The 21544-nt window shown below is 41.4% G+C and overlaps 1 protein-coding gene across 9 annotated transcripts in view; it reads left to right on the top strand.

Annotated features, from left to right (window-relative positions):
* Nucleotides 1-21544, top strand: part of ATM (ATM serine/threonine kinase) — a 133117-nt gene that overhangs the window by 81845 nt on the left and 29728 nt on the right. For 8 of the 9 annotated variants that reach the window (XM_086679204.1, XM_086679207.1, XM_086679203.1 and 5 more), the window contains 9 exons: nucleotides 606-783; nucleotides 3238-3325; nucleotides 5251-5406; nucleotides 8778-8886; nucleotides 11355-11443; nucleotides 11543-11645; nucleotides 12360-12508; nucleotides 14155-14259; nucleotides 15496-15615. In XM_086679204.1, the coding sequence (XP_086535330.1) occupies nucleotides 606-783; nucleotides 3238-3325; nucleotides 5251-5406; nucleotides 8778-8886; nucleotides 11355-11443; nucleotides 11543-11645; nucleotides 12360-12508; nucleotides 14155-14259; nucleotides 15496-15615 (1097 nt within the window). The remainder of the gene's footprint in view (nucleotides 1-605; nucleotides 784-3237; nucleotides 3326-5250; nucleotides 5407-8777; nucleotides 8887-11354; nucleotides 11444-11542; nucleotides 11646-12359; nucleotides 12509-14154; nucleotides 14260-15495; nucleotides 15616-21544) is intronic. The other variant, XM_025929174.2, reaches the window with a different exon arrangement.

Below are 21544 nucleotides of genomic sequence, written 5' to 3'. Positions count from 1 at the left end.
TTAACTTCAATCCCCATTTTCCTTTATAACAAATTAGAAAGCTGCTGTATTTTTTCTAACTTTTTTAATGTTGATTTATTTTTAAGAGAGAGAGAGTGAGAGGGAAGGGGCAGAGAGAGAGGGAGACACAGAATCTGAAGCAGGCTCCAGGCTCTGAGCTGTCAGCGTAGAGCCCAATGTGGGGCTCGAACTCACGAACCATGAAATCATGGCCTGAGCCAAAGTCGGACACTTAACCAACTGAGCTATCCAGGTGCCCTGAAAGATGCTTGTTATTAGTAACACTTGTCAACAATGAAATTTTATTTGCTGTAGTGACCTAATAATTTCACTCGTAAGCAGTATCCTGTTTCATTGCATGCAGGTGGCCCAGGTCGGAAATGAACAGTTGTCATGTAATTGACACATATGTTTGACGTAGATACTCTAGATTAGTTTGATTTGTTTAAGCACTGCCTGATACATGTATTTTGGTTGTGTTTTAGAGGTACGTTGAGTTCATGGCAGATTGATTTTTTTAAGTCTAATATGCCAGTAACGGATTGAAAATTTTAAGTACATTATTTTCACTCAAACTCTTGATTTGATATGCTTGTATATTTTAGGTGAAAACTGACTTTTGTCAGACTGTGCTTCCATACTTGATTCATGATATTTTACTCCAAGATACAAATGAATCATGGAGAACTCTGCTGTCTACACACATTCAGGGATTTTTCACTAACTGTTTCAGACACTCCTCACAAACGAGCCGATCCACAACCCCTGCAAATTTGGATTCAGGTATTCTGTTCAATTTCTAGCATTTATACTTTAACTTCTCAGTTCTAGAGAAAGGTGGATTTGTTTGAATCCCTTCAGGATGCTTTATTGGCTTAATTCCATAGCATCTAAATAACTATTTCCTCATCTGTAGAATGGAGATGAAGGTTGTAGCCAGTTTTCAATGAGATAACATATAAAGCACCTGGGATAACACTTGATGCACAGTACTCCCTCAGAAAGTTGTGGCTTTTCATAAGGGAGCAACTAACTGAGCATTTGGTGTGTGTCAGGGACTAGGCTTGGCACGGACACCAGCCACACTGAGAAGACGCCCTACAGTCTAGCAGTGGAAAAAGCAGGCTAATAAATGCAAGCAAATGTTAGGAGTACCATGTTGGAAAGATGATGAAATGTTCATGCTAAAGCTCTGGCCCCGACTCATTTGTTTGAAAACAACCCTTTTTATTACCAAATATTTATTGTGGAAAATAGAAATGAGCAGAAATTAAAAAATCAAGTTGCCCATAATTCCGTGATCAAGGGTAACAACCATTCACATGTGGTACATATCCTTGGAGTTTTTGTAAACAAAAATTAGATTATACTTCATTTGATCACATAACCTCCTTTCTTTTCATGCTTTATAATAAGTGTTTCCCATGGTAAGAGCTTATAGTGGGAGAAATTCCACCGGGAACAGGAGCACTGTATTATGGGGGTATATAACATATATATGTATATGTGTATATATATATATATATATACACACATACATATATATATGCATAGTTGAGGGCTCCTTCTGGGTCAGGTTTTCAAACCTAAGATTAAATAAAGGCAAAACAAATCACAAATCTGTAATGGTAACTTATTGTCTTTAACATGTGTCATTAACGTATTTTATGTGCAAACACAAAACCAGGTGCAAATTCACTTGGTGTACTGGAGACCAGTGCAGTTCTAAGAGAAGGACCGATTTACGTGCTGTTTTGCTGCAACTGAGTTGCTCTTCCCAGTCTTGATACGGTTCTAGTCACTTTGGCAGAAGCTGTGACTTGTCCCACTCGTTTCTTTCTTTACTGCTAAAACCTTCGACACGACTGAGGTGTCACTTAGGCTTATGTTTCACCCCTACCATGTGAAATAATCTAATTATAAACCTAGTCCTGGGAGCTCACTCTGTCGTCTGAGTAGATTATACATTGTCATGTAAATGACCCAAAACATGCTTACATGAATTGTCTTCAGATTATTGCAATGAAATTCATGAAATAATTCTTGTAGAGACTTTGCAAACTCAACTGTGTCTCCTGTCCTTAATTTGGGAAATATGGTGTAAGTGATTCAATTACCAGTAAGCGTTTAAACTTTAAATGTTAAAATAATTTAAAGTTCTGTTAAAGACGATTTTATTACCAACTTTAATGTAATCATTGCTTGTGATGACCTGGCAGTTCATTATCATGAACATGATAATTGTTTTCATATTTATCCTATATACATACATGTGTATATATGTATATGTGTCTTATCACCATTCGTTGGTAGAAATCTGCCCATTTTATTTTATCTCTGTGTAAAGTGCCAGTATCTGTGACCATAAATGAAAATTTAAATTTCACCTGTAGAAATCTGTTGTTTACAAGGAAAGTAAATACACATCTCCATCAGATCTGATGTCTGTAAGTCTCCCTGACCTCACTTGATTGTGTCCGGTGCACCTTGGACTCACTTCTCCAGAGTAAACTTGCCGTCTTCCTCCTATCCCCTCCCCTCGGCCTCTCCGACCATGCATCTCGTCAGTGAAGGGCACCCACTTAGACCTCTCTCATGTTCACCTGACTGCCAGGTCCTGCCACTTCCGTGTTATAAATCCTGCTAGTCCCTCTGTCTGCCCCCAGCATCCTTGCTGCTGTCAGCACAACTGAAATTCTTACAGTGAGTTCCTGTTGCAGCCGCCGTAGGTGGTTGTTTCTGTTGCCTGGGACAGTCTGCCACTCTTCCATTGGATACCCCTTTCTCTGTGAACCTTTCCTTGTTTAGGTTCCATCCTTTGTGCCTGTCCACTCTCCACTTCCCTGTCACATCCTCATCACACAGAGGTGAGACTCTCAGGCAAGCCAGTGACTTCTGTGTGCACAAAAACAGTCTCTCTTATTCAGAGTTGTATCCCAACTGCCCAGTACATAAAAGACCCTCGGTAAGTATTTACTGAGCCAGTGAATTAGCCCCCTTCAGAAATAAAATATAAATTGTAATTAAATTCTCAGTTTTATTAATAAGCACAGTTTCTTGTAAAAGTAAGAAATGCCATTAAGTTCTTATCGATTCATACTTATTAAGAACCAGTTTTGTGCCAGGTGACTGCCCACCAGAAGCTTAGAGTGTAGAGGGAGACAGACGCACGCCCAGAAGGAAGGATGCCCTTAAGCAAGTCTGCCCAGACTAAGGGGAGCTGTCTTTCTTTGTCAGACTCAGAGCACTTTTTCCGATGCTGTGTGGATAAAAAGTCCCAGAGGACCATGCTTGCTGTTGTGGACTACATGAGGAGACAAAGGAGGTAATGGAGTGAACATGGCTTTTGGGGTTTGGGGACTTAGAAGGGTCACTTGTTACTGCCGGCTGCATTGTCACGTTCGCTGAGGTGGTGCTCTTTCCAAGGTGCTGTATGTACTTTGTGTGATGCTTCTATCTTCTTGAAATAACCCATATTCAGGTGGCACTTTGGTTAAATCAGCGCCGGGAACTTCATGGAAGTTTCTTGGCTGTGCATTGTGGTCCTCAAAATGTACGGTTCCGTGGAGTAAGACTGTGCCAGGGAAGTGTTTGTTTCCTTGATTGTGAGAACTTGTTGTACTAGTGTCTTGTTCCTGTTACTCGTCAGGAGGTTTTTGCCCGTGAGGGCAGGAACTGCGAGTGAGAGGTCTCATTGATCTCTACTGCTCCGGAGTAGAGAATTCTGAAGAAACAATGTAGCAGGCCTGCAGCTTGGATAGGTAGGAAGTGGCGTCTTATGTGCGTGTATGCTGGTGGCGGCAGTGGTTGACGAAGGGTGGGAAGGAGAGTAGGGGAGGAGTGCAAAATCCCTAAATGCCTTTACGTTTTCAAATGAATTCCTCTTTGTCCCCCGCATACCATCCCGCACCGCTCTTAGAAATGTTAGGGTTTCAGTATGTTTCCAATTAGAAAGTTACCGATACGCTATATTGTCGCGTAGAGATCCTTTCCTGAGAAAGCCCATAAAAAGCTGTAGCTGTAGCCAGAAGCATGTTATTTCTTGGGGCTGGGAGTCCGTTTCACCTCTGAATCGTTCAGATTCGTCATCAAGGTAGAGTGGTGTTGACATTCCAGTCCTTGGAAAAGATAAACATTCTTCACATTTAGTTTTCATTCTGAATAAGCCGTACGGAAGATTCCTTGAGAGAATATGAACAGAACAAAGGAATGTAAAGGACCTCAATTTACGTCCGATTCTGGTGCTTAGAAGCTTTGTGATCTCTGAACTTCAGATTCCTCAGCCACAGGGTTTTTTTGTTTTTTGGTGTTTGTTTTTTATTTTAGAGAGAGAGAGCACATGCAAGTGGGGGAGGGGCACAGGTGGGGAGAGAGAGGGCAAGTGGGAGCAGGGGAGGGGCAGAGACTGAGGGAGAGAGAAAATCCCAAGCAGGCTCCCCACTCAACCGACTGAGCCACCCAGGCGCCCCTCCGTAGCTACAGTTAAGCGTCAGCTCTGTGATAGGCACTGTATTCATCAGCCTGATACGTGTTATTTAATCATTGCAAATTCCGTGGAAGATGGCTATTGTTCCCCGGTTTTACAAATGAGAAAATTAAACCTTCAGAATCGAAGTTGTTGAAGGTGATATATCTTGTAGTGGGTGGTCCAACTGGACTTGAATCAGGCCATATGCTGGTCTAAAACCAGTGTTATTACCCACTACCTTGTCGCATTTCATTTATAATGCTGGTTTTAAAAGAGATAGATGATTGCTTCTGATTGTGACCCACTGTTACTCCCAGAAGGTTTCTAAGTAACTTAGGCGAAAAAACAAAGAGAAAACGGACTGCATTAGGAAAAACATGTACTTGTGTTTTGAAGAAACAGTATTTCCATTAAATTGGCCACTTTTTAAAAAAGATTTCTGTAGGTGTTATTGGGTATTCTGTGCAGCCTACCCTTAGCCTGAGTCCATAGACCCCTTGATGGAGGGTAGGTGTGAACCCCAAATTTGTATGAGCTCTGATGATCCATAGCTTTCCTCAGATTCCGTACGGGGTTTGTGATCCGAAAGGGGTCAGATAGGGCTCTTCAGCCATAGTATGTTAACATGTTTACAGCTGTATGTTGGGGACATGGGGTTTTTGGCTATTTGCATCTAATTTTGTTTTTAATGCTTGCTACCGTTGTGTTCTATATCAGCATACTCTTATTTTGATATTGAAGTTAAAGAAATGGACATGACTTGATGTTAAGTTTTTCCTTAGACCTTCCTTAGGAACCGTTTTTGATGATGCTTTCTGGCTGGAGTTGAATTACCTGGAGGTTGCTAAGGTGGCTCAGTCTTGTGCTGCTCACTTTACAGCATTGCTCTATGCGGAAATTTATGCAGATAAGAAAAGCACAGATGACCAGGAGAAAAGGTAATGGAATTTAGACACTTGGCTTTTAAAATCAGTGCTGACATTGTTTAAGTAAAGGTATGTATTTTATTTTGCTCCCATTCCCCCATTTAAAAGACATTTAAAATTTTTTTTTTTCAACGTTTATTTATTTTTGGGATAGAGAGAGACAGAGCATGAACGGGGGAGGGGCAGAGAGAGAGGGAGACACAGAATGGGAAACAGTCTCCAGGCTCTGAGCCATCAGCCCAGAGCCCGACACGGGGCTCGAACTCACGGACCGCGAGATCGTGACCTGGCTGAAGTCGGACGCTTAACCGTCTGCGCCACCCAGGCGCCCCTAAAAGACATTTTAGATAGAAGTTTTCTATTAAAGTGAAATAATATTTTAAAAGATATAAATAATTCTGCTCTGAAATAAAACAGATGTTTATTCCTTAAGAATTGTATAAATTCTACATAGCAAACTCCTTATTCATCTCTCTGTTCCCCATAGCGGTAGCATTGGGAATTTAATAGAAGTGATCAATAAATGGTTTTCAGATGATTGAGTGATTGCTTGATTTTAGTGAAATTACTTTTACCACTAATCCCCCAGCTTGTTCAAGGTCCATTTTCCTTGTTTATTATAATGTACTGATTTCTTTCTGTGACTCAATTACTTTCATTACTTTGCTGTCTACCTGTATTTCTACCAACTTAATTAACTTGTCCTCTGAGTTAGAATTCTGATAGGAGTTGAATAGGTGTTGTCCTAGATCTTAGTGAAAAACAAGAAAGCAAGGAGGTTAAAGAGTAGAGAATGCACACTGTATTATCCCAGCTGCACTCGTGAGATCTTACTCATTTGAAGTAGCCTAGTGTTTATTTTTCTTCTTAGCCTCATTTTCCCACCACAGAATCACTCCTATTACAGAATTGCAATGGCAAAGATATAATATGTTGCTATATTTCTCATGCTTGCTACTTAACGATTTCTACCTTGGACTGTCCTTAAGCTGGAAACAGTGTGGTTTTTAGACTGTGGAAAACCAGTAGCCAGAATTCAGATCCTCGTCCAAACATAAATAAATGAGTTACTTGGACTGATTTCTTAAGTCTCTGGTTTGGTATTTAATTTCTCCTTTTCAAATGAAAACAAAAATCTATGATATGTAGATACTATGTATAATATGTAATTGGTTCATCATCACTGTAGACTGTATGAAGACAGTTACGTTCGTTAAATATGTTATGAGTAAGAAATGGATCATTGCCCATTCTTAGAGACTTAACATTTGAGTCAGGGTCTACATACTTGGCAGTAGTAATTATGATCTGAATGTGTTTCAGTATCTGGTTTTGTTGTGTATTTCTTTCTAATTAGTATTTCTTCTAATTAGTATTTCTTTCTAATCAGGAGTGAATACACTTGTCTAGTAGTATAATGTTTATTTATTTTTGAGAGACAGAGCATGAGTGGGGGAGGGGCTGAGAGGGAGAGGGAGACACAGAATCCGAAGCAGGCTCCGGGCTCTGAGCCGTCAGCACACAGCCTGACGTGGGGCTCCAACTCAACAACTGCGAGATCATGACCTGAGCCGAAGTCGGACGCTTAACAGACTGAGCCACCCAGGCACCACTCGTCTATGAGTGTAAATAAAATCACCTTAATTTGTAGATAGGTGATTGGATAGAATTTGGCAAACTTTTGCAGAATTGTTTAACAAGCAGCAGGCCCGGATTTTGATTTGGTTAACTTTAGGAACAAGTCCTTGACAGAGAAGACTTGCAATTTGCTTTAACAGTTTGGTTTTGATTTTTGATTTTTTCCCCAAGTGCCTGATGGGACGGGAAGGGCAGACAGAGGGATGAGCTTGACGGAGGGTAGGGAACGCTGGTTTTCTTCAGTGACTCAGTCAGGTACCATAAAGTTTTGTTAACTTGCTCCTGAGAACATACGAAATTTCAAAGCTAGTGTCCATAATTTTTCAGAAAGAAGTGTAAAACTCCCTCAAATAGATTTAGGCCAAAGGTGTTCATTCACGACCTCGGTTATGTGAGTGTCACTGGTACTTGAGGCAGCGTCTGCCAGGTCCTGGCGGCTCTGTTTTTCCTGGATTAATTACAGCCTTAGACGGACAAAGTTACAACCTCTAGTACTGTCTCCCCTGCTCTCCAAATTTCTCCTCTGAAAACTGTCTTCTGCATGACCTGCCAATAAGGAAAATAGATGTAATAGCTACACATAAATTGGATGTTGTCGCTACTCTTCTGTCAGGCAGCAGTCTCCTCTGTCCCATCCCTCTGTCTTCCCTCCGGGAGGTGAACATGAGCTCGTGTTTTGTGTTCATTCTTACAGGTGCTGTTTTTATCCTAGGAGTATGAATACATAAATATAGTTTAGTTTTCCTCATTTTTGAGCTTCACGACAAATTACGTGTGTGCTTTTCTAGAACTTGTTTCTCCGTTCGGTATCTTTGTAAGATTTATCTATGTTGTGTGTTGCTGTGGTCAGTACTTTGTCACTGCCACTGCGTGTCCCAGCGGGGGGCGGTGCACCACGATTCGTTTCCTCCTTCCCCGGTTCAGGATCTGTGTCTAAGGGGAAAACTACTGGGCTGCAGGGGTTGCCAAGATAGTGCCAGATTGTTTCTGAAAGTGGTCACAGCCATTTGCATACTTGTCAGAAATGGAGTTGTGGGAGTGGATCCGTAGAAAGCCTTACGTTTGAAGGAGGGAGCCAAACAGGAATCAATTGATAAGTAATAACAGAGGCACTCCCACTTAGGTTACTATTGATTTTATACATGGGATAATTATTGTCACCAACTTTATAGCTGACACGACTTGGGAGTTGAAATTATCTGATGGGACTGAATATGCTGTATGTACGTGCAGGGCTGAAAGCTGAGGCCTTGGAGTACCCAGATCTGTGCCTCCATCCTGTCACTTAGTGGTTTTATAACCTTGGGTGGGTGGATCCCACCCATGCCCCTCTTTGTGAACACTTAGTATTATCACACTTCCTAATTTTTACCGATTTATCGCTTGTTATGTGGTGTCTCGGTGTGGTCTTGTGTGCCCGTGATTATTAATGAGGTTGAACTTCGGGTAAAACCCCTGACAAAACATTAGAAGTTGGAGAGCATTTATTTTTAAACAGGCCTGGCCCTATAAATAAGTGCAGTTTGACATATGGTCTTCCTGTCTATGAGATTGTCATTAATATTTGATAATCATGAGAAGAATTAATATTCACAATTTTTTTCCATTCTAGGTGTGAGTCGTATTACATTTTAAAGTATAAATGGTTCATTATGTTTTATCTGTGACCTTGGTTAGTTTTTCTCATTCAAGGCTATAGTGTGTGTGTGTTAGTAAGCTTCACAATAGTATATTTTCATTAAAAGATGTGCTCTTGTGACAAACAGAAGCCTTATGTTTGAAGAAGCAAGCCAAAATACAACGATTTCTAGTTTGAGTGAAAAAAGTAAAGAAGAAACTGGAATAAGTTTACAGGTAAATATTACAGAGACCTTATTATTTGTGATATTATTTATTTTGTATTATTATTTTATTATAGAGATGCTAGAGACGTCATTTGATTTTCAGACTGACGTTACTGTTTGGGCTGTGTGTCCTGTACGTAAGCTCACGGTCTGAACGTTAGGCCACAGATTTTTCTGCCACAGTAGCCTGTTTTTTTTCTTTATAGAATTTAACATTTGTAATCATATATTCATTTGCTTACTTGTTTACTGTATGTCACATCGCAGGGCCGATTCCTTCTATAAATTTTTTTTTAACCTTTATGTATTTAGAGAAAGAGAGAGAATCCCAAACAGGCTCCCCACCGTCAGCACCGAGCCCAACATAGGGCTCGATCCCATGAACTATGAGGTCGTGACCTGAGCTGAAACAAAGAGTTGGACACTTAACCGACTGAGCCCCCCAGGAACCCCTTCTATAAACCTCTTCATGTCTACTCCTAAGTTGGCCATTCTCACTGAATTTCTTTGGTCGGCTCAGTCCTCTGAAATGACCGTTTCTACCTCTCCACTTTGTCTTTTCCCTTTTGCTTGTAGCTTGCCTCCTGCTTCTCGAAGAAAACCGGGGAGGTAGAGACGAAGTCCCAGCACATCTCCCCATCAAACGCGAAATCCCCCTGCATCACTCAGTGTAACCTTTGCTGTTGTTAAAGTGGAGAAACACTTTCTCCTTCTAGTCAACACAGTCCTTCCCTGTGCTTCGTTGTTTATGAGTTCTTTCTCAGAACAGTTACTCTTCACTGTGCTCTGCTCCCTCTGGAGGTGTCCAGACGTTGTCACACTTCTGTTCAAGTCATTCCCCTGCACGGGCACGTGGCTGGCTCAGTTGGTAGAGCTTGTGACTGTTGATCTCAGGGTCGTGGGATCAGGCCCCACTTTGGGCATGGAGCCTACTTAAAAATAAAGTCATTTCCGGGGTGCCTGGTTGGCTCTATTGGTTAAGCGTCCGACTTCGGCTCAGGTCATGATCTCGCAGTCTGTGGGTTCGAGCCCTGCGTCGGGTTCTCTGCTGACAGCTCAAAGCCTGGAGCCTGCTTTGGATTCTGTGTCTCCCTGTCTGCCCCTGCCCAGCTCACTCTCTGTCTCTGTCTGTCTCTCTCTCTCTAAAATAAATAAATATTAAAAAAAATAAAAGTAAGTCATTTCTCTCTTCTGTCACCCTTTCTGGCCTCCTTTTCCTTAACAGCTGGACTTGTGAAAGACAAGCAGCACTTGCTCGTGGGCCCTGTGAACTTTGTGTTACTAGCATGGGGGTCGCCTTCCTTTCAGCATCTTCTCTGATGTTTCACTAACCTTAGTGCCATTAGCCTCTCCTGGCGTCTTGTATGTTCTCTGCTGTTGGTCCCGTTCTCCTTTCTCTTTTCCATTTGTGCTTTTCTATAGTTTTACCCTCTTTTGCTGAGTTTTTGCAGTATTTTCTGTGCTAGGCTGGCTACTGCGCTAAGCTGGGTACTGAGCATTCCAGCACCAAGGGCTCAATTTCACGTTCATGAATAGAAACCGTTTCATTAGAATTCAAACTGCAAACTGCAGGGGCGCCTGGGAGGCTCAGTCGGTTGAGTGTCCGACTTCAGCTCAGGTCATGTTCTTACAGTTCGTGGGTCTGAGCCCCGCGTAGGGCTCTGTGTTGACGGCTCAGAGCCTGGAGCCTGCTTTGGATTCTGTCTCCCCCTCTCTCTCTGCCCCTCCCCAACTCACACTTGTGCTATCAAGAATAAATAAACATTAACAAAAAAAAAAAAGAATCAGAATTACAGACTTATGCCAGTATCCATGAAGTTGTATTTAGTAAATATTTCCCAGAGCAAGCACCATTAAGCAGTAAAATTGCTTGATTGGTTTTCTGTGCAGACGTTTCTAGCTTTTCCAGTCTTCTGTTGTCTTTCTGTTTTCATTTTTATTTTACTGAGATGGTTTTAAACAGAATCCATTCTGTGTACATTTTACAACAAAGATTGGAGTCATCAGGCTGCTTCTTTATCCTTACTTTGTTTTTACCAATTGTAACATAATTCAGTTTTGAGTTTTCTTTGAAAGAAAAGTTCATGACCTTTATTTTTACTACATTCAGTTTCCAAGAGTCAGACTTTGCAGATGTCATTTTCCTGTGTCCATTTTTAGCTGTTGATAGGATTCTTTGTTTTTGTTTTAATGATTACTTATGCATGTGTTTGAAAGCCTGATAAATTGAGGTTGATTTCTTATTTAATGCATGAAATTGTGAGTACTTCTTTTCAGGGAGTCATTCTGTTGTCTGGGATCAGTTTGTTGTGTTGCCGATTCACATCTTTGGTATACATTTCCATATCACTATCTTTTACGTTTATGACAATAATGTGTAGTTGGGAGACATGTTGGTAATGATATAATTTCCAATTTGTTGAATTCATAAAGTGGTATTTTTCCCATCTCCAATTTTTGTTGCTGCTCTGTTTTTAGGATCTGCTCTTAGAAATCTATAGAAGTATCGGAGAGCCAGATAGCCTGTACGGCTGTGGTGGGGGGAAGATGCTCCAGCCCCTTACCAGGTAAAACCCGTGCTTCTGGATGGCGGGATGGTAATTCTGTCTGTGAAGGAGCCACAGGCAGGTAGAACTCAGAGGTACCTTGGGAATCTGTAATTACAGGCTGCGAACGTACGAGCATGAAGCCATGTGGGGGAAAGCCCTGGTGACATATGACCTTGAGACGGCAATCTCCTCATCCACCCGCCAGGCAGGAATCATCCAGGTGAGTTCTCTTCTGCTCTGGTGAAGTCCCGTGTCTCGTGAGGGGATTTCAGTACATGGGTGGCGTCTTCAGCCGGCCATGGAAACTCTGGACACGGGCATTGGGGTCAAAACCCAGAGGGTCACTGACTTGAAAGGCGGTGTGGGTTTGTTGATCACAGTCTCGTTAGCCAGCAGAAGACATTTCTCGCCAGCACGCAGTGTGGCAGGTCATGGATTACATCCTTTCCATGGAAAGTCTCACGTAAACTCTTGCTCGTAGTCTGTATGTCAGGTGGTCTGGAGGCTGTCATCTGTGCTGCTGGCTGGCGCCCCTCAGCCGGGCTTCAGTCTCTGTCTTTATGTTTCGGGGAGAGCAAACGAAATGGTACTTGGGGATTTTCAGTGATGGTGTTGTGAAAGTTACTTCTCATGTTTTGTTGTTTTTTAATGTTTATTTTTGAGAGAGAGAGAGAGAGAGAGAGCGAGCGAGCATGGGAGGGGGCAGAGAGAGAGGGAGACAGAGGATCTGAAGCAGGCTCCTGAGGGTGGAGAGTTCAGTGCGGGGCTTGAACTCACAAGCCATGAGATCATGACCTGAGCTGAAGCTGGTTGCTGAACCGACTGAGCCCCCCAGGCGCCCCTACTTTTCATGTTTGGCCATTATTTTTTCGCTAGTTTTGTTATCTTTGACTACTTTTTTTTTTTTTTTTTTTTTTTTTTAACTCCTGCTTAGGCCCTGCAGAATTTGGGACTCTGCCATATCCTTTCCGTCTATTTAAAAGGATTAGACCTTGAAAATAAAGAGTGGTGTGCAGAGCTGCAGGAGCTCTGTTACCAAGCAGCATGGAGGAATATGCAGTGGGACCACTGTGTTTCTGCCAAGTAAGAGCTTGGACATTTTCTTCTGGTTGTAACCGATGAGCTGTTTTTATTCTTTTTTAAGTTTATATATTTATTTTGAGTGAGAGAAAGGGAAAGAGAGAGCGTGCATAAGCAGGGGAGGGGCAGAGAGACAAGGAAAGGGAGAGAGAATCCTAAGCAGGCTTCCTGCTGACAGTACAGAGCCTGACACAGGGCTCAAACTCATGAACCGTGAGACTGTGACCTGACTCAAAATCAGGAGTCAGATGCTTAACGGACTGAGCCACCCAGGCACCCCTATAATGAACTGTTTTTAAACTTACTCTGTGAGCATAACAAGAGTTGGGGGGTTTCTCATGTTTTGTACATGCTGCAGGCTATAGAGATGCCCGAGTGGCTTAAACATGACAGCAGTAAGCAGTTCACATACCTGGGTTGAGTTACACCCTCTAATTCCATCAGGGCATCCCCCCCCACCCCCACCCCCACCCCCCCGCCTGCTGCCAGACATACTTGAAAATAGAAATGTAAAATGTTTTTTCTCTGAGAATCTTCTCATTGATTGTTTATGAACCCAAAGAGAAGTATAGCCTTTCCGCTTCCCAGTCCCCGCAGTCAGGTAGCACCATCGCGGCTGGACAGCACTCCTAAGACTGCTTATCTTTCGCGATGGGATATTTTCTTTCATGAAAAAATACTGCTAATCCAGGAACATGGGAAGATACCGTTTGTAGCCCTGTATGTAACATCACCATTTGCTCCGAATGGAAAGCCAAACACCTGATCTTAGAAAAGATTTCTCATTTATGTAAAAAAAGTCTTTTGATGACATAGGCACCAAAAAACGAAACCATATTAATTGTATGTTTAATTGCCTTCACAGAAAAAAATTTCATCAATTGGAGTGTCTTTCAGATTTCAGACTGTTAGATTACTGTATGATTAGAGAGATACGCTTTCATATTTTTATAGCATTTACTCTTGCTTCCTCTCTAAGTCACCGTATACTGTTCCCGCTGCCTGCTGTATTTCAGGCACGTAGGCTTTCTCTGTGTTCTTCCTGCACACCAGGCTGTTGGTACGTAAAGGCCTTGAATGTATCTGCTGCCTGTTGCCCTGTTGCCCCGGGTGTGGCTTCTCGTCATGCAGATTCTAGTTGGACAGTGTCATGTCTCAGACATTCCCTGACCACCCATCTCAGGTTGCCACCCGGTCCTTCTCTTTTGTTACCGTTTTAATTCTCTGCACGTTCCTTGTCAGCGTCTGGCGTATTTATTGTCCATCTACTCCGAACCACAACATGAACTCCATGGGAATGGCGACCTTATCTGACCTGTCCAGTCATGGACCCCCTTCCCCCGCTCTGCCCCGGCTTTGGAGCCTGGTGCCCCCTGGCACATAGTCGGTGTTCGCTGAATAAGTGAGAATGAGAACCAGGCCAAAGATCTGAGAAATACACTTTTTTCTGCTTGAATAATTTAAATGATCTACAAGATTCTTTGTGTTTCTTGCCAGAATTTCTAGAAATGCATTGTTTGAAATGGAGACTCCTTAATTTTAGTTGTCATATTTTGTTTTTTTGGTGCGATTATGTTTTATATACATGTACATTTTAAGACTTTTTGTTTTTAAATATATTTTTTTCTCTCATGTTTTAATTATCTCAGTAAAGGAATGGAGGGAACCAGTTACCATGAATCCGTGTACAATGCTCTACAGTCTCTGAGAGATAGAGAATTCTCCACATTTTATGAAAGTCTCAAATATGCCAGGTATTGTAAAAAGAGTTACTGTATTTTAACATTTAGTGTCCTGGCTGCTTTTCTGAAAACTTGATGAGTAATTTCAGCATGCGGATTTGCACTGCTGAAAGGTAACGACTTGGTGGCTTTGGTCAGGTTGTGTCTTCGTCATTCCCACCCTCTTGTCAGGCAGCACCTTCGCTGTGGAATAAATCATGCCAGTCAGTGTCGGGATTCAAACAGTGCAGAAGGGGGAGGCGAAATCCTGTGAGTAACAATTTTGTAGCTTATGTACATCTGAGAAGTAAGTGCTCAGATGAGTTTTATCTTCTGCAAGAATGTTTTTAATAGGAACTGTGGGTGTTTTCCGTCTCTTGGAAGGGCATTCTCTGTGTTTCAGCGGTTTTATATGAGAGAATTCTCTATTCGTATTTGTCAGGTATATATGTGTGTGTGTGTGTGTGTACACACACACACACTATAATAGTACCTTTTTGTTTTTTGTTTTAGATGGAGGAGCTTGCTCATGTTAGGTGCTTACATAAATTGTTACATTCTTTTTTTCTGATAAGATCTTTTTACTTGTTCATGTGGTTCACATCTGTTCTTTCCTTAAAAAAAAAAAAATTCCCTTTGGGACCAGGTCAGCTCTTTATGTAGAGCCCTCGAGAACGAGATTCCCACCTCTCTGTCCTGTTCCTGGGCCTCTGTGTCTCAAGAGTTGTAACCTCGCCTCCGTTGGTAGTTGTATGGCATTTACCTCTTAGCACTGGTGTTCTTTTTGTTAAGTGCTGACTGTGGTTAGTACTTACCAATACTTAGGCTTGTTATGAGGCGCAATGAGATAATACACCAGAAGGTACTTAACTATAACAGGTTAAACACAGGTAACATACTATTTATTTAACAGTAGTTAGTGACCTGTTAAATCCTGTATTTGGTTACAAAAATATTTGCTGCTATTTTGGTGCTTATTATGTGCTGGCCATTTTGTTAGGCTCTTTCTCTGTGTATTCTCTAATGTTCAGAAGAATTCTGAAAGCGAAGAAACCTAGGTGCAGGGAGTGCAGGTTAGACAGCCTGCGGCTCAGGGCCGGGTTGCAGTACAGGTCCATGCGAGGATGGTGTTTCTGCCGCAGGATGCTGGGGCCTCCACAGCATTAGGTCAACAGCAGAGCCAGCAAAGCAACTCTGTAGCCGCAGATTTGAACTTTGATCTTTCTGCAAGCCTCTTGGTGTCCCAAGTGTCTTGTCTTTTGCCCCCAGGGTGAGAGAAGTGGAGGAGCTGTGTAGGGGCAGCCTCGAGTCCGTGTACTCGCTCTACCCCACCCTCAGCAGGCTGCAGGCCATTGGAGAGCTCGAAAACATCGGGGAGCTTTTCTCCAGGTATGTGGTTCCTGCGTTGCTGTACCTCTCCCCCGAGGGCAGGTCTGCTGTGTGCAGTGAGCCCTGACCAGAGAACTAAGACAGAGGGTGAGCCTTGACCGGAGGACTGAGACAGGAGGTGAGCGCTGACCAGGGAACTGAGACGGGAGGTGAGCGCTGACCACTGAAACGTTTTCAAAAATATTTATTGTAAAAATTCCAGTTTTTAAAATTTAGCATCATTGTACTGATTCACAGCTTTCCCCCTTCCTACCCCAGATAAAATTGCTTTTCCACGGTTTTTTTCGCCATAGCACGTGATCGGCCATTCTGTCTTCAGCACTGTGTTGGCATTGGTGTTGTTTTAGGTCTATGCTGCCATGCTGTACTAGAAGCATAATTTTTTTTTTTTTAGTGAATATAATTTATTGTCAAATTGGCTTACATACAACACCCAGTGCTCATCCCAATAAGTGCCCTCCTCAGTGCCCATCACCCATTTTCCCTCTCCCCTACCCCCCCATCCACCCTTAGTTTCTTCTCTGTATTTAGTAGTCTCTTGTGGTTTGCCTCCCTCCCTCTCTGTTTGTACCTATTTTATATTTTCCCCTTCCCTTCCCCCATGGTCTGTTCAGTTTCTCAAGATCCCCATATGAGTGAAAACATGATAATCTATCCTTCTCTGACTGATGTATTTCACTCAGCATAATACCTTCCAGTTTCATCCACGTTGCTGCAAATGGCATGATTTCATTCTTTCTTATTGCCAAGTAGTATTCCTTGTATATATAAACCGCATCTTCTTTATCCATTCCTCAGTTGATGGACATTTAGGCTCTTTCTGTAGTTTGGCTATTGTTGAAAGTGCTGCTATAAACATTGGGGTACAAGTGCCCCTATGCATCAGCACTCCTGTATCCCTGGGGTAAATTCCCAGCAGTGCTACTGCGGGTCATAGGGTAGATCTATTTTTAATTTTTTCCGGAACCTCCACACTGTTTTCCAGAGCGGCTGCACCAGTTTGCATTCCCATCAACAGTGCAAGAGGGTTCCCGTTTCTCCACATCCTTGCCAGCATCTATAGTCTCCTGACTTGTTCATTTTAGCCACCCTGACTGGTGTGAGGTGGTATCTCAGTGTGGCTTTGATTTATATTTCCCTGAAGATGAATGACGTTGAGCATTGTTTCATGTGTCCGTTGGCCATGTGGATGTCTTCATTGGAAAAGTGTCTATTCTGGTCTTCTGCCCATTTCTTCACTGGATTATTTGTTTTTCGGGTGTGGAGTTTGGTGACTTCTTTATAGATTTTGGATACCAGCCATTTATCCAATATGTCATTTGCAGATATCTTTTCCCATTCTGTTGGTTGCCTTTTAGTTTTGTTGATTGTTTCCTTTCTAGTGCAGAAGCTTTTTATCTTGGTGAGGTCCCGATAGTTCATTTTTGCTTTTAATCTCCTTGCCTTTGGAGGTGTCAAGTAAGTAAGAAATTGCTCCTGCTTAGGTCAAAGAGGTGTTGCCTGCTTTCTCCTCTAGGGTTTTGATGGTTTCCTGTGTCCCATTCAGGTCCTTCATCCATTTTATTTTCGTGTATGGTATAAGAAAGTGGTCTAGTTTCATTCTTCTGCATGTTGCTGTCCAGTTCTCCCAGCACCATTTGCTGAAGAGACTGTCTTTTTTCCATTGGATACTCTTTCCTGCTTTGCCAAAGATTTGTTGGGCATACGTTTATGGGTCCAGTTCTGGGTTCTCTATTCTATTCCACTGGTCTATGTGTCTGTTTTTGTGCCAATAGCATACTGTCTTGATGATGGCAGCTTTGTAGTAGAGACTAAAGTCTGGGATTGTGATGCCTCCTGCTTTGGTTTTCTTTTTCAGTATTACTTTGGCTATTTGGGGTCTTTTGTGGCTCCATACAAATGTTAGGATTGTTTGTTCTAGCTTTGAGAAGAATGCTGGTGCAATTTTGATTCGGATTACATTGAATGTGTAGATTGCTTTGGGTGGTATTGACATTTTAACAAGATTTATTCTTCCAATCCAGGAGCATGGAATATTTTTCCATTTCTTTGTGTCTTCTTCAATTTCCTTCATCAGCTTTCTATAGTTTTCAGCATACAGGTCTTTTACATCTTTGGTTAGATTTATTCCTAGGTATTTTATGGTTCTTGGTGCAATTGTAAATGGGATCCATTTCTTTATTTCTCTTTCCGTTCCTTCCTTATTGGTGTATAAAAATGCAACCAATTTCTGTACATTGATTTTGTACCCTGTAACTTTGCTGAATTCATGTATTAGTTCTAGGAGTCTTTTGGTGGACTCTTTCGGGTTTTCCCTGTAGAGTATCATGTCATCTGCAAAAAAAAGTTTTACTTCTTTGGCAATTTTGATGCCTTTTATTTCATTTTGTTGTCTGCTGATACTAGGACTTCCAGTGCTATGTTAAACAACAGTGGTGAGAGTGGACATCCTTGTGTTCCTGATCTCAGAGGGAAAGCTCTCCGTTTTTCCCCGTTGAGGATGATATTAGCTGTGGGCATTTCATATATGGCTTTTATGATGTTTAAGTATGTTCCTTCTATCCCAACTTTCTTGAGGGTTTTTATTAAGAAAGGATGTTGTATTTTGTCAAATGCTTTTTCTCCATCTATTGATAGGATCATATGGTTCTTATCCTTTGTTTTATTAATGTGATGAATCACACTGATTGATTTGTGAGTATTGAACCAGCCCTGCAGCCCAGGAATGAATCCCACTTGATCATGGTGAATAATTCTTTGTATGTGCTATTGAATTTGATTTGCTAGTATCTTGAGAATTTTTGCATCCATGTTCATCAGGCATATTGGCCTATAATTCTCCTTTTTTGTGAGGTCTCTGTCTGGTTTAGGAATCAAGATAATGCTGGCTTCATAGAATGAATCTGGAAGTTTTCCTTCCATTTCTGTTTTTTGGAACAGCTTGAGAAGGATAAGTATTAACTCTGCTTTAAATGTCTGGTAGAATTCCCCGGGACTAGCCATCTGGTCCAGGAGTCTTATTTGTTGGGAGATTTTTGATAACTTTCAATTTCTTCACTAGTTATGGGTCTGTTCAGATTTTCTATTTCTTCCCATTTGAGTTTTGGTAGTGTGTGGGTATCTAGGAATTTGTCCATTTCTTCCAGGTTGTCCAGTTTGTTGGCATATAATTTTTCATAGTATTCCCTGATAATTGCTTGTATTTCTGAGGGATTAGTTGTGATATATCCATTTTCATTTGTTATTTTATCTATTTGGGTCCTCTCTCTTTTCTTTTTGACAAACCTGGCTAGAGGTTTATCAATTTTGTTTATTTTTTCAAAAAACCAACTCTTAGTTTCATTGATCTGTTTTTTTGAATTCTACATTATTTATTTCTGCTCTGATCTTTATTATTCCTTTTTTTCTTCTGGGTATGGGGTTTCTTTGCTGTTCTGCTTCTAGTTCCTTTAGGTGTGCTGTTAGATTTCGTATTTGGGATTTTTCTTGTTTCTGGAGATAGGCCTGGATTGCAATGTATTTCCCTCTTAGAACTGCCTTTGCTGCATCCCAAAGGGTTTGGATTGTTGTGTTTTCATTTTCATTTGTTTCCATACATTTTTTAATTTCTTCTTTAATTGCCTGGTTGACCCATTTGTTTTTTAGTAGGATGTTCTTTAACCTCCATGCATTTGGAAGTTTTCCAAACTTTTTCCTGTGGTTGATTTCAAGTTTCATAGCATTGTGATCTGAAAGTGTGTATGGTATGATCTCAATTCTTTTGTATTTATTTAGGGTTTTTTTGTGGCTCAGTATGTGATCTATCTTGGAGAATGTTACATGTGCACTCGAGAAGAATGTATATTCTGCTGTTTTTGCATGAAAAGTTCTAAATATATCTGTCAAGTCCATCTGGTCCAGTGTATCATTCAGGGCCATTGTTTCTTTATTGATTTTCTGTCTAGATGATCTTTCCATTGTTGTAAGTGGAGTATTAAAATCCCCTGCAATTCTTACCAATAAGATCGCTTATGTTTGTAAATAATTGTTTTATGTATTTGGGGGCTCCCATATTCGGCACATAGACATTTATAATTGTTAGCTCTTCCTGATGGATAGACCTCGTAATTATTATATAATGCCCCTCTTCATCTCTTGTTACTGTCTTTAGTTTAAAATCTAGTTTGTCTAAGTATGGCTACTCCAACTTTCTTTCACTTCTAGTAGCATGAGAGATGGTTCTCCATCCCCTCACTTTCAATCTGAAGGTGTCCTCAGGTCTAAAATGGGTCTCTTGTAGACAGCGAATAGATGGGTCTTGTTTTTGTATCCATTCTGATACCCTGTGTCTTTTGATTGGAGCATTTAGTCCATTTATGTTCAGTGTTCTTATTGAAAGATAAGGGTTTAGAACCATTGTCTTGTCTGTAGGTTTCATGCTTCTAGTGATGTCTCTGATCATTTGTGGTCTCCGTAACACTCACAGAGTCCCCCTTAGGATCTCTTGTACGTCTGGTTTAGTGGTGATGAATTCCTTCAGTTTTGTTTGGGAAAACCTTGATCTCTCCTATTCTGAATGACAGGCTTGCTGGATAAAGGATTCTTGGCTGCATGTTTTTCATATTCATCACATTGAAAATTTCCTGCCATTCCTTTTTGGCCTGCCAAGTTTCAGTAGATAGGTCGGCTACTACCCTTATATGTCTACCCTTGTAGGTTAAGGTCCGTTTATCTCTAGCTGCTTTCAGAATTCTCTGTCTTTGTATTTTGCCAGTTTTGCCAGTTTTGCTGTGATATGTCGTGCAGAAGATCGATTCAAGTTACGTCTGAAGGGAGTTCTCTGTGCCTCCTGGATTTCAATGTCCGTTTCCTTCCCCAGATTGGGGAAGTTATCAGCTGTGATTTTTTCAAGCACACCTTCGGCCCTTTTCTCTATCTTCTTCTTCTGGAATTCTTATGATATGGATGTTGTTCTGTTTCATTGAGTCACTTAGTTCTCTAATTCTCCCCTCTGCCTCTTCAGTTCTTTCTGTGACTGCCTCTAGTTTATTTTGCACCTCATTTACAGCATTTTTGAATTCATCATTACTATTTTTTAGTTCCTTGATCTCTACAGCAGTAGATTCTCTGCTGTCTTCTATGCTTTTTTCAAGTCCAGCGATTAATCTTTTTTTTTTTTTAATTTTTTTAATCTTTATTTATTTTTGAGAGAGAGAGACAGCGTGTGAGCAGGGGAGGAGCAGAGAGAGAGGGAGACACAGAGTCTGAAGCAGGCTGCAGGCCCTGAGCTGTTAGCACAGAGCCCGATGTGGGGCTCGAACTCACGAACTGTGAGATTACGACCTGAGCTGAAGTCGGACACTCAACTGACTGAGCCACTCAGGCGCCCGCCAGCGATTAGTATTATGACCATTATTCTAAATTCTAAATCTCCCTACGGTAGTGGTGTTTTGAATCCTCCACTAAGTGTGCTTTCATTTGTTCATTCAAGTAGCCCTGGAAAGGAAAACAAAACTCAGAAAACAAAAACACGTGAACAAACGAAAAGCCAGAAACAGAAACACCAGCTGCAAGTAAACCATAGGGTGGAGGCAGTGCTGTTGGAAGAGGCCTTACCCCATACGGAGAGAGAAATGACAGGGGCCGGGGAGAAAGAAAAAATAAAAATTGACCAGGCAGAGAAACTCTCTGGCTTAATCCAGAGAGAGAGAAGGGAAAATGAAGAAGGAAGTGGGGAAAAAGAAAAGAAAATAAAGTTATCCAGACAGAGAAACTATACAGCTTAATCCAGAGAGAGAGAATGGAGAATTAAGAAGGAGGTGTGGAACATGTATCAAGGAAATGGATTAAATATGTCTGCTTAAACAAAGCAACAACCAGAGTAACCAGACTGGAGGAGGGAAGAGAGAAAAAGAAGAAAAGGAAGGAAGAATATATGTCTATAATTAGA

Source organism: Puma concolor, chromosome D1 (genome assembly GCF_028749965.1).
Source record: "Puma concolor isolate L17-30 chromosome D1, mPumCon1.1.hap2, whole genome shotgun sequence".
Lineage (NCBI taxonomy): Eukaryota > Metazoa > Chordata > Mammalia > Carnivora > Felidae > Puma > Puma concolor.
The sequence above is the reverse complement of the archived record's forward strand: the minus strand, read 5'-3'. Positions and strand labels throughout refer to the sequence as shown.